Source organism: Crocodylus porosus, unplaced genomic scaffold, assembly GCF_001723895.1.
Source record: "Crocodylus porosus isolate Cpor-Errol unplaced genomic scaffold, CroPor_comp1, whole genome shotgun sequence".
In the NCBI taxonomy this organism is placed as follows: domain Eukaryota; kingdom Metazoa; phylum Chordata; order Crocodylia; family Crocodylidae; genus Crocodylus; species Crocodylus porosus.
Genome location: NW_017728907.1, coordinates 3,150,671 through 3,167,489, shown reverse-complemented (window position 1 = coordinate 3,167,489; position 16,819 = coordinate 3,150,671). Strand labels below are relative to the sequence as shown.

At 42.5% G+C, this 16,819-nt stretch overlaps 1 protein-coding gene across 1 annotated transcript in view; it reads right to left on the bottom strand.

The window, feature by feature from the left end:
• The window catches only part of FAM102B (family with sequence similarity 102 member B), a 55,219-nt gene that overhangs the window by 9,228 nt on the left and 29,172 nt on the right, over positions 1 to 16,819 (bottom strand). Inside the window, exons 2-5 of the mRNA XM_019530659.1 lie at positions 12,200 to 12,320; positions 10,360 to 10,389; positions 9,658 to 9,774; positions 8,079 to 8,125 (exon numbers count right to left, since the gene is read on the bottom strand). Coding sequence (XP_019386204.1) covers positions 8,079 to 8,125; positions 9,658 to 9,774; positions 10,360 to 10,389; positions 12,200 to 12,320 — 315 coding nt within the window. The remainder of the gene's footprint in view (positions 1 to 8,078; positions 8,126 to 9,657; positions 9,775 to 10,359; positions 10,390 to 12,199; positions 12,321 to 16,819) is intronic.

The following is a 16,819-nucleotide window of genomic DNA, read 5'->3' as shown; positions in this document are numbered from 1 at the left end:
ATATATTTCCAGTTGGTAATGCTTTTCACAGCCTTCATAAGTAACAATTTAGTCATTACTCCAATGGACCTATCAGCATAGGAAGGCTCTGTTGACACTGAAGGCATGTGCCCCTCTGTTTATAGGTATAACTTTAAATCTTTAAGTACTGTAGCACATTAGGATACTATTAAATCTTATCCCTCCTCTCCGATTTTTAGGTTAAACATATAACTAAGCAACAGGTTAGGTTACAGTAATGGATAAGACAGAGACAATCAACAAAGAGTTCAATTACTGAGCTACCACATATCAAATATTTAAAATCAGCATGTCAGCTTTAAGTTACACTTTAGGAAGCAGTGTGCTGAATGCAATAAGTATAGAAAGTGTCTGCTACAAAGTTCAATTCTGTGACTCTAGGTTTCTAACCAACTATTTTATGGTAGTGGCATTACTAAATTTAAAGTAAATAAATAATTAATTTAAAAAAAAATATATCTGTATTTTAATTGGATTTTTAAGTATTTGTATTCTTAAATAACCGAGTCCATTTTGATATTTACAGTTTAATATTATACATTTTAAACTAAAAGTTTGGGAGATAAAATGAGCTCTCTCTTATTTAGCACATGGTCAAAAGAACCTCCTCAAAAAGGTCAGGCTGCAGCTGGAGTACTGTGTCCAGTTTTGGGCACTGCACTTCAGGAGGGATGTGGATGGCCTGGAGAGGGTTCAGAGGAGGGTCACCTGTCTGGTTAAAGGCCTACAGAAAACACCCTATGTGGACCAATTGGGAGACCTGAACCTCTTCAGCCTCTGCAAGAGGAGGCTGAGAGGTGATCTTGTGGCCACCTAAAAACTCATTGTGAGGGCCAGCACGAAATAAGGGATACAATGTTTATCAGGGTGCCTGTCGGTGTAACTAGAAATAATGGCCACAAACTTGAAGAGAGAAAATTCAGACTGGACATCATGAGAACATTCTTTACAGTTAAGGCTGCCAAAAAAGAGTGCAGAGGAGAGCCATGCGCATGATCAGAGGTCAGGAAAACAGACCTTATGATGCAAGGCTGAGAGCCATGGGGCTCTTCAACCTGGAAAAGCGCAGGCTCAGGTGTGATCTGGTGGCCACCTATAAGTTTAATCAGGGGTGCTCATCAGGATCTGGGGGAACGTCTGTTCACCAGAACACCTCAAGGGATGACAAAATCGAACAGTCACAAACTCTGCCGTGACCGATTCAGGCTGGACACGAGGAAGAACTTCTTTACTGTCTGAGCCCCCAAGGTTTGGAATAGACTGCCGCCGGAAATGGTTCAAGCACCCACTTTGAATGTCTTCAGGACACATTTGAATGCTTATCTGCTGGGATCTTATGATCCCTGCTGACTTCCTGCTCCTGGGGCAGGGGGCTGGACTTGATGATCCTCCAGGGTCCCTTCCAGCCCAAACGTCTATGAAATCTATGAAAACCAGGAGCACACATTCCCCATCACCTGATTTAAGTTTATCAGTCCCTGGTTAGACTCCTACACTGGTAACAGCTTCAAAGAGATAGTCCCTTGATGCAACATTTCCCTCCCATCATTGTTTTTTGAATCCTCCTGTCATACATACACCTTGTAAGATAGACTTTGAAAGTTTAGCTTTACATTGCCTACATAAAGATTAATAATTAGGGGTAAAATGTAAAAGCACTAAAATGCCTAATACACTTATGAAAAAATGGGAAAAAAGCCTCTCCCAAGATCAAATACTGAGCTCTGCAGATTTTTACATGTATTTATACAATATGTAGCTCATTTTCAGCTGATTAGAAAGTGGGCTGAGGAAAAAATAAATCTCAAAACCATCTGGATTAGCTAAAATATTTGCTCTGTTTAGGCTGAAAGTTTAGTATTCCAGAAAATTACTACTTCATTGGTTTGGAAGAAAACATCAAAACTGATTGTTAACCCATCATGAAAAAGTCTAAGGTTTAAAACCAAGTTAAAAAAATTCTGTAAGCTTCTAACAAATTATAACAAAGTCAAACAGACTGCACAATTGTCTTCAACCAGTACCTTTAGGACACAAAAAACCAGTTTGCAGGTAGAGATGACTTCACCATAAATGTCAGATTAACTTTTAATCCACATAATTAGATTTAAAGATTGACTCTGGCTTTTTATAAAAGGTACACATATAACAGGAACATTTCCTTTTATTGACAAGCAAAAGGATAGTGTTTAGTAACCTTTTAGGAAGCAATACTGAATCATTCAGTACCATGAGGTATGCAGATTTGCTCCAACTCAAAAAAAGTAAATTTATGAGTGTGAAGTAATCTGGCTCTCAAGTAAAATCTGTCCCATTAAACACACTGAGATGACAGACTTACTGCCTGTGTTCGGTAAATACTAGGCAAGATAAAATTCTTCTTGCTGTCCATGTATACTCTGCCCCTTTATGGCACAAGAAACTCTTTCAACACCCAGGGGAGGGAATCTTTCAGAGCCTGAGGCAGATGGGAGAATTATGCAAACCCCTGGGGGTGGGAGAAGGGGGAGTCTTACTTGACAGGACTCTCCTCACTAGAGTGGTGGCTGCTAGTGCTGCTGCCATAGCAGTACAGGCTCAGACTGCTCCTGAAGGACAGGCTGTGCATAGGCTCTTTGGGGGCTGCTCCTGGTGCCCTGTTCATCTCTCCTCCCTACCCAACCCCAGGGGCAGGGCTATGCCTTCTATAGTAAGGCCTCCCAGAAGGGTTGGAGTGGCAGGGCATACTGGTACCCCCTTTAAGTCAGTACCCAAGGTTGGTGCCTTGCTTGTCCCACCCTAGTCACACTACTGTAAAGGTTTAAAGAGGATCAGGATTGAACAAAGATTCCTGTAGCCCTGCTTATTGTCTATGCAGAATTGTCTCAATACACAAACTGATGGTTATATTCTAAGACCCCTACACAAGCCCCACTGTAATTGGTATAGCTATACAGCTATGCAGCTAATGTTGCAAAGATTCTGGTTGTCATAACTTAGACGCTTTCCCCCTCCCCCAGAGTCCAAGTTACCCCAAAATCCACCTAGAACCCGATGTAAAAAGATGGCCTAAAAGTCATTTTAGCTCACTGCATTTCTTAACTACTGGGCTACACTTGTTTCTTTTGTATAGTAGTATTTTTTTTCAGTCTAACAAAGATTACATTGCAACACAGCAATATTATGCTATACAAGAAGTAAACCAATAAGAATTGGTCACCATCCTTGGAAACGGATTGTTGATTCATCAAAATTTAATCCTTTATTTGATAAAACAGTAAACACTGAAAAATAAATACATACGGCACTTTAACTAGTAAGGATTAACTGAAGACAGAAGCACTGCAGTATTTAGTTAAAAATGATGCACTACTATGAGTCATTCACAATGGACTGACCTTGGCTTCAGAAACTTTCAGAAAATAGAAAAAACACAAGTTAGACTCCTTAAGAGAAGGCACAGACAGCCAAATTAAGGAAAAGCAATCTGAAAATGCTATCTTATCTATGGATTCTTTCTTAGTTATGGATTACTTATCTATGGATTACTTCTCAGCATCACCTGAGATTTTTATTTATGGCCTCAGACCATTGGTTGAGAGAACTAGCTGAATAGTAGCTAGGATTATAAACTGAAGAACTACCAATAGCTGTGGTTCGCAACATTACAGCCAGATCCTCCCTGGAGAGCCTACAGATCCACACTGCAGAGCCAGAGGGCTTCAGCCATGCCCGTGCCAGGGCCAAGCAGCAATGAGCTGCACTGGAATGCCAACCTGCCTTGGACTTCAGCTGGGTTGTTATGGCCCGTGGCTCTGAAAAAGTTACCAACCACTGACACTGAGAAATTTAAACTGATGTTGTGTAAGAATGTTAACAATCCGTCCTGGAACAGGTTTAGTTAGGAATTCATCAACACTCCTGTTCTTCCACCTTTCCCATAAAATATGCCATGTACACCATCTTGGAGTAATAGCTCAACTTTAAAACAGTTGTTAAGCTTAAAATTGGCAACTTAAAGTTTTGTTTTAGTTTTAAAGTTTAAAAACAACACATTAAAAACAGGAGCTGATGGATCTGAAGTTCTAGGTGTGCATGTACACTCTGTATTAACAGCTTAAGTGGTCTTTGTGTCATCAACATTTCTAAGTGAAATGTGCAATGAATGCCATGGGATAGAGCAGCAGCAGACCAAGTTACAAAGGATAATAAATATAAGGCAAGGTACTCAGCATAAAATTTAGAAAGACTATTAGCAATCCCCAGGTCACCTTTATTTTCAACAGTTGACCTGGCCCAAATGTCATGTCTTTAAAACTGCAGACGCAGAGTTAGATATTACTTCTTCTTTTTAATGTTTTAAGATTTATGACAAGTAATGAAGTATTAATTCCTAAAATCATATTAAATTTCACAAAAATCTAATAGGATTAAATTAATTTTACAATTCTAGTGTAGGGTTTAAACACAAGCCTGACAGAGCTGGTTGTATGGCCCCCTCTAGACATTAATCTTTTCATAACAATACAAAATTTTGTACAAAAATCTATGGGCAGCTAGATATTCAAAGCCCCTCAGCTTGATGGCAAGAATCACCACAAAGGCACACTCTCCAGCCAAAGGGTGATAAGGGGCTACCCTCTGTAGTTTTCTCCTCCCTTGCTACAGAAATTTTAAGGAGCTTACAAGCCAAACAGGCTCACTGGTAGTCTCACAAGCCCTTTAATGTTAAGAGCTCCCAGGCAGCCCAAGAGCCAGTTAAAGCTGTTATCAGATTTCCCAAGAACACTTCAAATTTCTTGAGCTGCAGGCACCCCTGTCACCCTTACAGTTAGGTGGCAAGGGTGAAGAGACTCCTTGTAAGCCTCACGGGGTGGCAATGGGTGAGCAAGGGTCTCTGTCCCAATCAGCACCTGCTACTGCACTGGAGGTAGGAGTGACAGGGCTCCCTACAAGCGCTGGGGCCTCTAAAGAGTGTGCACTGGGAATGTCTCCCCAGCTGAGCAGCCCCTGTCCTGGCAGCCTTGTCCCTGTTGCTTCTGGGTGACAACAGGGACACAATTTTACCAAGTAGAAAAATGGTTGCATTAAAAAGATTCAAAAGATTGATTGTTCTATTAGATGGTGCATCTTACACAGTGTATCATATTTATGAGGAGATTCAAGTAACATTTGTGCATGCTGATGCCTAAAAACACTATCTTTTAAAAAACAAGTAGGGTGCATCCACACATGCAAGCACGTGCACTTGCAGCAGCTCAAATAGAAGCGGTGCAAGTTTGAGCCTGGGGGTTTTGCCTCAGCGCATGTGCTGGGACATGCACTTTGTTGTGGAGCAAATTGTGCCACTTGGGGCAAAATAACTCTGCCTGGCTTCTCCCAGATCTGCAGCCAGGGGGAGCTAGAGCCCAGGGCCAGCACCTGTGCTGTCCCCATCAGTACAAAAGCTGCCTTGGCAAGTTGTTCACAGCTGCTTGCTCTCAGGAGCTTCTGGGGCCCAGCCAATCGATACCTGGGGACACTACCCCTTGTGCCAGCTGGACTGCTGAAGCAGCCCTGAGTTCACTGCACCCTTTACCTACCGCAGCAGTCTGGCAGAGGGGCCTGCTGCCTGGCTGTGACCTGCTGCACACCTGCCAGACCCAGATGGGGACTGCACAGCCAGCTGCCAATGGGCTGTGGCTGCAGAGTTGGCCTCTGTTTGGCACTACTGCCATGTGTGCCTCCTGCCCAGCCACCTGGGCAGTTATTGCCTGGAAGATGTTCTGGGTGTGGTGGCCTGCTCTGAACTGTCAAAACATGCCCTCCTGACCCCGTTTGGAACAGCCAGCTGGGTCCAAGGTACCAGCTCTGAGCAGGCAGGGTCCTGCCATTGGCCTCCCTAGCAGGAATTCTGGTGTTCCCCATTGGAAAACTACAAAATCCCTGAAAAAAAAATCTCAGTCACTCTGTAAAATACCCCAAAATCCATGTTCCTCCACAATTAAACAAAAGACCATGAGAGAGAAGGAGAGAGAGAGAGAGAAAGAAATTGGGCAATGTTTTATTGATATACCCACAGTGTTAAAGCACTTTTGAAGACTACCAGCCTCTATCATAATAAAGTGAACTCTAAATACATATTTCATGAATACATGAATATAAATTTTGCTCTCCCCCACAGGGGCTACCACACCCCCTTCAGGGCCTACATGCCCCACCCCAGCCCGATTGCTGCCCCACCTGGCCCCATCCCCTGCCAGCTGCTGCAGCTGCCCCCGATGGCTGCCCCACCCAGCTGCACCCCTCCAGGCCCCCATGGCTTCCCCTCCACAACCCCAGGCATCATCATTTAAAAAAAAAAAAAGATGACAAAAAGAAAAAGAGCCTTTACTCACCCTAGCACCAGGGGCTGTGGGGACTCTGGGGCCTCCTGGCAGAGCGCCCCCTGGCAGCACACAGGGTAGTGGGGGGCAGCAGGGCCTGTCCCCCTGGCCTGCACTGTGTGGGCAGGGCCCCAGTGACACAGATGGCAGTTGGACTGCCAGCAAGTGCCAGGGTTTTTTTGGTTGGTTTTTTTATTGTGGGGATGCTGGGGTGCAAAGGGCAGGGATGGGATAGAAGAGCCTGGGGGGCAGGCAGGGGATGGGGATAGACAGGGAACAGATCAGGGGGGCTGGAGGGAGTGGGTGGGGCCAGCAGGGGTCCCCCCATAGTCCCCTCCCCCTTCCTCCAGCCCCCTCAACCCCTTACTTACCGGCACTGGAGACCTGCTGCTGGCACGCTGCCTGCCCCAGCACCAGAGTGCATCTGTGAAGGACCCAGCCTCCGGTTGCCTCACGGCACGGTCAGCCCTGCTTTTGTTAATTCAGTTTTTTTTAAGATTTTAAAATTTTTCTAATTTTGCCCTCATAGTGCAAACTTGCAGCAGGGGAAAGCTTTTCCTGTTCCTGCATGTGCCTCTTGCAGCATCTCAAGGGGTTTAAATGCTGCAACAGGAAATGTGCGGGCTCATCTGGACGTACCCGTAGTGTTCAGGATACTATAAACATGACTTTGGGTGGTAATGTAGAAGAGCTCTTAAATGCTTACTGACCATGTTAGGGAAGTTGTGTTTATGGAGCTGTGCCTCCACTGGACATCAGAAGCTTGCCATTTTTGCTGTTAGAGTTGGGCCAACAGCCAAATGACCTAACTCACAGTAAGATCCCTCATTAATCTAGAAAGAAGGCAAAATCCATATTAATAGCTACATTTTTCCCTATAGGTGCAGCATACCGTTTTTTGTTTTGTGGCTAGATGCAGAGGTGTCTGTATGCTGGAGTAGAGCTATTAGACTCCCACAGATACAGATCAAGTGCCAAAGTGCAAAGCACCAAGAGCACCAGGGCACTATAGTCCCTAAGTCCGGCTCTGCCCCCAGCCTCCAGCCCCCTCCCAAAGAAACCACTTAAAACCATAGATATCAAGCAATATGCTAATAGGCTTTCTAAAAATAGGCATCAGTGCAGTTACCTTCCAGCAAGCATGTTTACATAGACTTGGTATATTTGCCCAAGTATTTTCTTGTATCTATTTCCCTAGTGTCACAAGTTTAGAATGTACTATGTTTTTCAAGGGTAATACAAAATTTCAAAGCAAGAATTGCCACACAGTTATAAATATTTATACGTGTTATTGTTCATCTGTCATTTGATTTTTATTCGGTTTATTTCTTTAAGCTTAAGATGTTACTGTCAAGGTATAAAATGTACTTCCAGTTACATACCCAATTTTAAACAAGACTAACTTTTAAAATTTAAGATTTAAACGTGCATTTTCACAAACGTGCATTTTGCACATTGGCTTCTGTTCTACCCCGGAGAGCACACAAAACACCAGCAGACTCTCCCTATACCTGAAGAAGGGTGTTGTGCCCACAAGCTTGCAAAGAACAATTGTTCCAACTATTTAGTTGGTCTAATAATAGATATCTACCCAAAGAACCTTGTTGCTTACGTACTTAGATCAACATGGCTACAACCAAGAGAGCTTTAAACAAGATTTGAGTATCTAATTACTAACACATTGCTATTCCACATGAGGCTTCATAAACTTACGTTTTAAAACATGGGTCTCCAGACATTAGCTGCATGTTGATCAATACCTACAAATCAAAAAAGAAAGAAAAAAAGCCACAGCATAAGATGACAGCAGAAGCTGTCTGCAGTATGACATGGCACATTGTGGTAATACTTGCTACAAATCTTACATTTACAACTTAAAAGTGCCACATTCGTATCAAATTGTTACATGCTTATGTAAACAAGCATTATTTTTAAACACCAAACTATTAGTACAAAACAGCTGAGCAATTAAGACCTTGCATGGCAGTCCTCTAAACAATATTTCCAGTACTGGAAATCAGTTATATTGTTGCATTTCCAGTTTAGGATTCTGCAAGAGGGACATAAAACCTTCCTAAAAATGTTTAAGCATTGACAGCAAGTAGTTCAAGAAAGTGGAGGACTTCAAGGAATGTTATCTGTTACCCTAGATCAAGAACACAGCTTTCTCCACTGCATAGAATTAATAATTTCAAGATGTGGCTTGCTAAGGAATAAGAGTCTGTGCTACCATCACAGGTAGCAGGAACTACAAAGGCAAACAATGTGCATGTGTGTTGTGGCACAAAATGTCATGATTCAAATGGCCAAGAAGTTAAAACTACTGGTAGGAGTTTTGGAAAGTTTGTCTGGAATACAGGCATACCTCGGAGATATCGCGGGTTCGGTTCCAGACCACCGCAATAAAGCGAATATCGCAATAAAGTGAGTCACACGAATTTTTTGGTTTCCCAGTGCATATAAAAGTTACACTATACTGTAGTCTATTAAGTGTGCGATAGCATTATGTCTAAAAAAAATATACATACCTTAATTAAAAAAATACTTTATTGCTAAAAAATGCAAAGTGAGCAAATGCTGTTCGAAAAATGGCACCAATAGACTTGCTCAACGCAGGGTTGCCACAAACCTTCAATTTGTAAAAAACGCAATATCTGCGAAGCGCAATAAAGTGAAGCGCAATAAAACAAGGTATGCCTGTACAAGCCTCAAGGCAGTAGAAACTGAAGACCTAAACTGTATACTTAATGATAAGGACTACCAATCCCAGTATCCCCACTTAACACTAATTCCATTTCAAATGATTAGAATTTCAGACAAATTTAAATCCCTTCAGCATGGCAGGACAGACAAGTACATAATTTCTGTAAATCACATTCTGAAGCATGAGATTTACAAAATGCCCATAATATTTTTGGTACTGCTTAGTGTATAGAAGTGAGCAAGTGGAGGAAAGGCATTTCCATTCCCCATCAGAATCCACAACTGACCTATAAAGTTAGTGCATTCTATAGAGAAATCAGCCAAAGCAGTTGAAACAGCTACACTTAAAAGAGCGATCTGTACAGTGATTATTAGTGGCTCTCAAAGAAATCAGAATGTCATTGCAACATACAGTTGCTTGTCCGTATCTACAAGGAGCAATTATTGACACAAGGAAAGTTCAGTAACAGCAAATATATTTTCCACAGCATTACATGCTTGAATGTACATGTTCAGCTTTATGACATATACAATTAGTAGAAATGCACTTCTAGCTCAAAAGAGTATGAGGGGGGAAAACATGAATTACTTTGAGAATGGAATTATCTTGTCTTGTATTTCTGGTATCATAACCTTCCAGTAAACAGCGACGAGTTGTATTCCCTGATCCAGCAAACTCTGCAAGATTTAGATCTGCAAAGCCCAGCTATTAAGAAAGAATAAAGAGTTAGAGTACAATAAAGGGGTGGTTACCGCATGCACAGTAATTTAGTTTAAGTTATTAGCACTTTTTCACACTAATGTGAACTATATTACTTAGCATAGAAGAAACAGCCTTAAGACAAAGTGAAAAGTAGTAAAAATATAGTAAATTCTATAGCAACTTGTAATATAATTGGACAACTGATCCTATTCAATATGTCTAAATGCCAAACATATGGCTCTAGTCTTCATTCAACTTTCACCTCAAAAAAAGAAACAAGGAAGTCTTTATATTTAAAAATCCCACCTCTCTGCAAAAGGGTTAATAGAAATAATCCTTTTATCACTCTTGAAAAAGTAAGGCATGAAGAACTTGGGGGGGGGGGGCATATGGGAAGAGAGGGAGAGAATTAGCATACAAGCATTACTACACTTGAGCCTGCTAAGAGTTCAAACAGTGCCACCTTTGATTTGGAAGAATACTGAAATTAAAAGCATATTCTAGTCTATTACTGTTCTAAGAAAACACAAGGCAAAAAAAAAAAAATCAGAAAAGTGTTAGTCTATAAGCTGGATAATGCCCATTTACCTTTGCATACGTCTTTCCACCTTTTAACTCCTGCAAAAAGGAAAAGAATAAATGGATGCTGGTAACTATGCATCTCAAGAAACTTTTGAAATATTGCCTTTAAGGGACGTAAGCAGTAAAGTACTTTTCAGATATTAAGTGAATAGATCACTGCCATAGCTTTATTAGTCTTTTGTATAAATGACTGTCAAAAGAACAGATCTTGTGCATTTTGCCCCTAACACTTATCCATCAGGAAAAATATCTGTAGTTCTTGAGGTCTGATTTCTCTCTACTTACATTTTATAGTCATAATAAAACTAGTGTTAAGCAAATCACCAATAAGAGTATTCACCTAACAAAGGCAGTACAATAACATAGAGCTTCCTTTATGTGGAAGCATCATCGTGCTATAATTTGCCTCTGCTCTTGATGCAAACAGACACTTCTTCTGGATGCAATTGTAACATGAGAAGCAATTTTATTCACTGGTAAGGAATCTCTTCCCAAACTACCTGAAAGAGCTGTTCCTGCAGAATACACACAACCCAATGCCCCAGCTTCTAGAAACCTAATGATAGGTCTGAATGCAATGGCCCTTTCCACTACTGGCTTTCCCAGGGACCAAGGCAGAAAGCCACAGGAAGGAAAGAGGGGAAGAGGAAGAGAATCACCAGGTACATAATGCTCTCCAAGTTCTTCCTTTCCACAGGGAGGGAAGGACCCATGCAGGTCTCTGATGCTGCTGAGCCCAACAGTTTCACACCCCCATTAGTGAGGTGGGCACTTTTGCAAAAAGAATTCCAGATAATTTGCTGAATACCAAGTGCATAAAAAGTCTCCAATTTATGTTCTGAAGGACAGTTGAAAAACTTACATAGTAGTAGGAATACCTACTACAACAACTCCTTACTACTGGTGGCAGAAAGAGTCACCTTGAGGGAACGAGAGGCAGCAATCCAGTGCCACAGCAGCTATTTATTTCTGCCACTAATGGCGGGCAAGCAGGAAGCATACTTCTGGAGGGGGAGTAAAATCAGGTTAGTACATGGGTCTCTAAGCTAACACCTACATGATCAAGCCAGGCTCCAAACACATCACATTAGCCATGGCCTTTGTGCACATTTGTGACATGCGAGGAAGCATGTCCCTCATTAAAGTGCGATAGGCAACTTTGTATTTACTATGGGGAAAAAGAAAAAAAAAAAGGTGCATGCACGTGAACAGTTAGAGTAGCTAAGGTGCTATAAGTTTACATCTTAGCCTTAGCTCATGACAATTTGGCTGTGCAGCCACAACTTTAGCGAGCTACTTCCTACTCTGGGTTCCCATCCATAGCGTCAGTCAGATTTGGCTGTTTTCCCCAGGAAGGAAAAATGAAGCTAATTGGTGTTTCTGGATCAACAGTTAGTTGATTCTAATTTATTCAACAGATTCTGAAGACCAAGGAGAAGCTGCCTGAGCAGACTAGGGAGACATTACCCATTTACCACAGACTAAGAGGACAATGACTACTGACTAAGAGAAATACCACTAAAAAAATTGCTCAGGCAGTGTGACATTTTATTCAGATTTAAAATTCAAAAGAACTATGACTAGTCAGTTATAAAAACTGGTCACTGAAATATGAAGATAGAAGAAACAATTAATGAACTAGTCATGTTAGAGTTAATAATTAATGATATTACAAGCATATATTGACTAACAAGGAATACTTAACTTGGTTATAGTTACCATTTGTTTTATGACGCCTACCAGCTCTATAAAAATACAGGGGTCAGTAGCAAGTTAAGGAAGCTATTAGGGAAACAAATTAAAGTCTAACAGTGGGGGAGGAAGGAAGGGGAGGTGCCATTTTTACCTTCCGTACAGATACTCTGCAGACACAAGGATCTAGAATCCCTGTAGTAGCACTGGCACTGATTTTGCAAAGAAATACAAACTTCTTCTTCCAGTGAACACAGTTTGCCTGTACTACCTCCCTGCAAAGAGAAAAAGTGACAGAGCCATCATTAAACAGCTTTTAAATACCCAGGCATTCATGACCACAAACAGCAATACTGAATGAATTAGCAAAAAAGAGTGATGCTAACAGTTTTGCTCCCACAGGACAGCTGAATGGTGTCAAATCGGTCCATGGGCCTGATGATCAGGCTCCATGCCTCTTCCCACTCAGTTAGGATCAGGTCCTGTACCACTAGCCACAGATCTGTGGGGAGCCCCATAAACTGGATGACATTGCATTGGGGGGCCAGACCTGTCCTGTGGGTACCCCAGCATAAACATAGTCAGACTTGTGCCACTTTCACTAAGCCTTTATCAACTAACCTTCAGGATGGTTTGACATCACTTAGACACTTGCATAAACATTTTTCATTTTTTTTTTTAAAGTTGTCTAAGCATATTCAGCATTTCCAGTGTTTCAACAGGCACAATGCAAAGCTCTGAGTACCAAAATGTAACAGGAAGACAATAAGACTTCAGGAAAAAACAATGGCATAGATAAGCTGCCTCAACCTGACATGGATATACAACAGACACCAAGGAGGAAGAACCCCTGTCACCTGCTAGACCAGCAACAGGAAAAACATTTTTTTTTTTTAAATGACAAAAGTCTAATTTCCAGCAGTGAACCTCAATCCTGATATATAACATCCCATTTTAAGAATCCTGGGATTATTAACAATCTTCATGAAAACAGCCCTCCATTTAACAAATGGAGTTCACAAATGGAATTCTAGGCAAGATTTCAACCCTCTTAGAGGCAAGAGATGAATGCATTCACTTACTGTACAAAAGGAAGCCCTCTCCCCCCACACCCACAGGTTTTCTATTTGTATGCCTCTTTCAGCTTTGAGAGAAAAAAAAAAAGAAAAAAAAAAAAGAAAAAAAAAAAAATCAAGCAATACTTAAATCGACAAATTTAAAACATTTACTATGGGGAGGCAGTATGTATATAGGCAGTTAGAGTACCTAAAGTGTTCCAAGTTTACATCCTAACCTTAGCACATGGTAACTTGGCCATAGGTGGGAATCAGGCCATAGATGGGAATCCAGAATAGGAAGTAGCTAGCTAAGGTTATGACTGCCTATTAGCTGCATTAAAACAGGCAGGCTTAGCAGGCATCTACATACTAGGCAGGCTTAAGTGACAAGTTGAATTAATTGGGATTGTTCCAAGGCACAATGTTAATTGCATGAGCCAACTGACCAACAGGTATATGATTTCAAGTACCAAAGCTAACTTGTTTAGTGCTAGCTCAGGCACTTCTGCATGGCACTACATTGTGCTGGGTAGATTCTCCATACTACTAGAGGCTGATCTGGCTCTTCTCTTGTCTTTGTGACTCAGGTTTAGTGCCTGCTGGAATTTGGCCTGGATGGCATCAGAAGTCCAGTTGGATGGAACAGAACTGAGTGGGATAGCTAGTAGAGAGGCTGAAAGGAACAGGGGAAAAAAGAAACTCAAATTCCTATACTTACAGCATTGTGCAACCAACCCAGACTTTCTTCTTTAAACTGCACGCTGTAAATACTACTCTCGATTTCTGAAGCAGCAGACTCCTCTCGTTTCTTCTCCTTTCCTTCCCTCCACCCAAAAAAGAAATTTCTAAGGGTAGAGGGAAAAGATATTACTCCTAAAATTTCCAACTGTGGGGAACCCTGGAAGGCAAATAAATAACTTGCAGAAAAACTTGGCAGTTACACAGCTTTCAGTTTCTACAGCTAGATTAGTGTAGCAGGAGGCTTGGTGCACTAATAAAGATCCCCAGGGTAGGGGATCCACCACCACTCTCTGGGCACAGCCCTCCAGCCAGTTAGGGACCCATTTGACTGTGTAGGCGTTGAGACCACAGTCCCCCAGTTTTTTTTTTTTAATGAGAATGGGGTGAGAGACAGTGTCAAATTCCTTCCTAAAGTCCAGAAAGACCACATCCACTGCTACCCCTGCATCTAAGGATTTTGTGACCTGGTCATAGTAGGCCACCAGGTTGGTCTGACAGGACCTGTCTCTAATGAACCCATGTTGGTTGCCCCTAAGCATAACCTCCCCTGCTGGCCCTCATGGACATGTGCCAGGATAATCCTCTCAAAAAGCTTCCCCAGGATCAAGGTAAGACTAACTGGCCTATATAGTTTCCTGGGTCCTCCTTCCTCCCCTTTTTGAAGATGGGAACCATGTTGGCCCTCTTCCAGTCCTCTGGCACCACAACAGAGCACCATGAGCGCTCGTATAGCTGTGCCAGGGGTCCTGCAATTTTGGTTACTTCATTTTCAGCATCTGTAAAAGCCACAATACTTGCTCAGGTTTTGAAGTACTTGTTATCTCAGTACTGCACATGTTGTAGGCATAGTTAGAAATGAAATACAATTATCCAGGTTTTAGAACATACCTTGCATCAAAGCATCATAAATGTTTTCCACCACTGGTGTATTGTTTATTTAAAGATTACCAAGTGTTGGGAGGGAGAGGGAAATACAGAAAAGTATGTGATGGCCTTCAAGAAATATTGTCCCTTGATCCTGCACGGGTTATTTTAAATAGTCTGTAATCTAAACAAACTGTTGATGCTCTCACTTCACTGTATCGGAGCTCAGAAATAATTTAAAAAGTTACCTGACCAACACTATGTAGTTGATTTTGCTGTTTTTATTCAGAAAGTTGAAATGTATTATTATTTTTTTGTTTATAATTTCTGTGGTTCTCTGGTTGTGGCCTGCACTATAGGAAGACTTTTCAGGTAGCTCCTTATTCTGTTCCTTTGTTTTTTAAAGCAAAAAAAAAAAAAGCTGCTTAGTAAATTTACCTTTCTGCTCTTCTCCTGTCCTCAATCCTTAACTCTCTCCAAGTTTGTCCACTGTAAATACATTTTTTTTATATATGAAGTTTCTACTGCCTCACTAGATTGGTTCGGAACAGATAGGTGCTTCTATTTTGACTGGCAGCAAACCTTACAGACTGACAAGTACCATGTTAAATACTTGTGATTATTTAAATTAACATTGTGCCTTGGAACAATCCCAGCCAATGCAACTTGTCACTTAAGCCTAGTATGTAGATGGCTGCTGGGCCCTGCCTGTTTTGATGCCAGTCATAATCAGGGCTGTATCAAACCCATTGCTGGCTTTTTAGCTAAGTGAGACCAGGCCACCATACCATTGTAGGGAGGAAAGAAAAGTCCCAGGCAATGGGTAGCCTGTTATACGTATATGGACTGGGGAAAACTTCATGAAATATTTGGTGTCTCCACAACCAATAAAGGATATCAAACAATAAGCATGCATTTTTTGTAGAAAACAATGATTAAATTGAGACTTCCTGACCAGTGATTTAAATCAAATCCACCCTGCTCTCTGGCCAGCAGGCCAGATAGGTAGAGCCCTGGCTGCCCATGGGCTGGATCAGGCTGTTGGCCTCAATCATGCACAGGGCAGTCATGACAGGGCCGCATTCAGCTATGTGGAGGGAAGCAGGGACATCCCAGCTCCCATCTGGCTCAGAAGGTCGGAGGGAGCCGGCATGGTCCATCCCCACCAGGGTTGGGAGGAAAGGGGACCTGAGCCAGCCTTAACCCAGCTCCATGGCCCCAGCCCAGCCCGGAGGTAGGAGCATGACCCAGCCTCATCTAGCTGTGGGGGTGGAGGTATGGAACATGACCTGGCCCCAACCAGCTGCACAGGTCTCAGCAATTAGGGATTTGGCAGTATGGGAAGGTAACCATATTTAGTTTTACTGCTCCCTTGCTGCCAAAATTTCCCAAACCACGGGGAGCCCCGCAGGCCAGATACCTATGGCTCCCTGGGCCCTGTGTTTGAGCACCCCTGTCCTAATAAATCCTTGCCACTCGCATAATTCCTGTACCTTCACAGCTACAACACGACTCTTACACTATCATAACATAGAAGATACTAAAATCTGCTGTTTACAATGAAAAAGGCAAAACCTAAAGAAAAAGGAAGCCAGGCTACACAGTGACATCTGCATTCAAAAGCAGCTAGTCCAGTAAAAGATGTCATCCTAAGAAATCCTTGCCTATTGCAAGATAAAAGTTTCCCTGTTATAAGTTAAAAGAGCCAGGTATGTTAAGAACATATACAGAACTAGTTCTACTCAAAATGCTGGGAGGAGGCCGCTGCCTGGTGCCAGGCCGGGTCAAGCCCCCACCCAGGCCCCTACTTGGCCCAACCCCCCAGGGAGAGAGAAGAGAAGGAGGGGGTACTCACCAGTCCCCCTCCTGTAGGGCAGGGCCCCCCAAATCCTGGGCAGGGCCCCCCTGGCCTGAGAAGCCAGCGTCCCCCGACAGCAGGCCCACTGCACATGCGCGTAGTTTAAAAGGGCCCGCCAAACAGGGGAAAAAACCCCCCAAAAAAACACACTCAGGTAGGCTCTGAAGTGGTGAGAGACACGCGGGTGAAGCCCGCTGTGCCCCCGCTCCCCCGACTTGGCCCAGCCCCCCAGGGAGCCACGCGACCGGAGCTG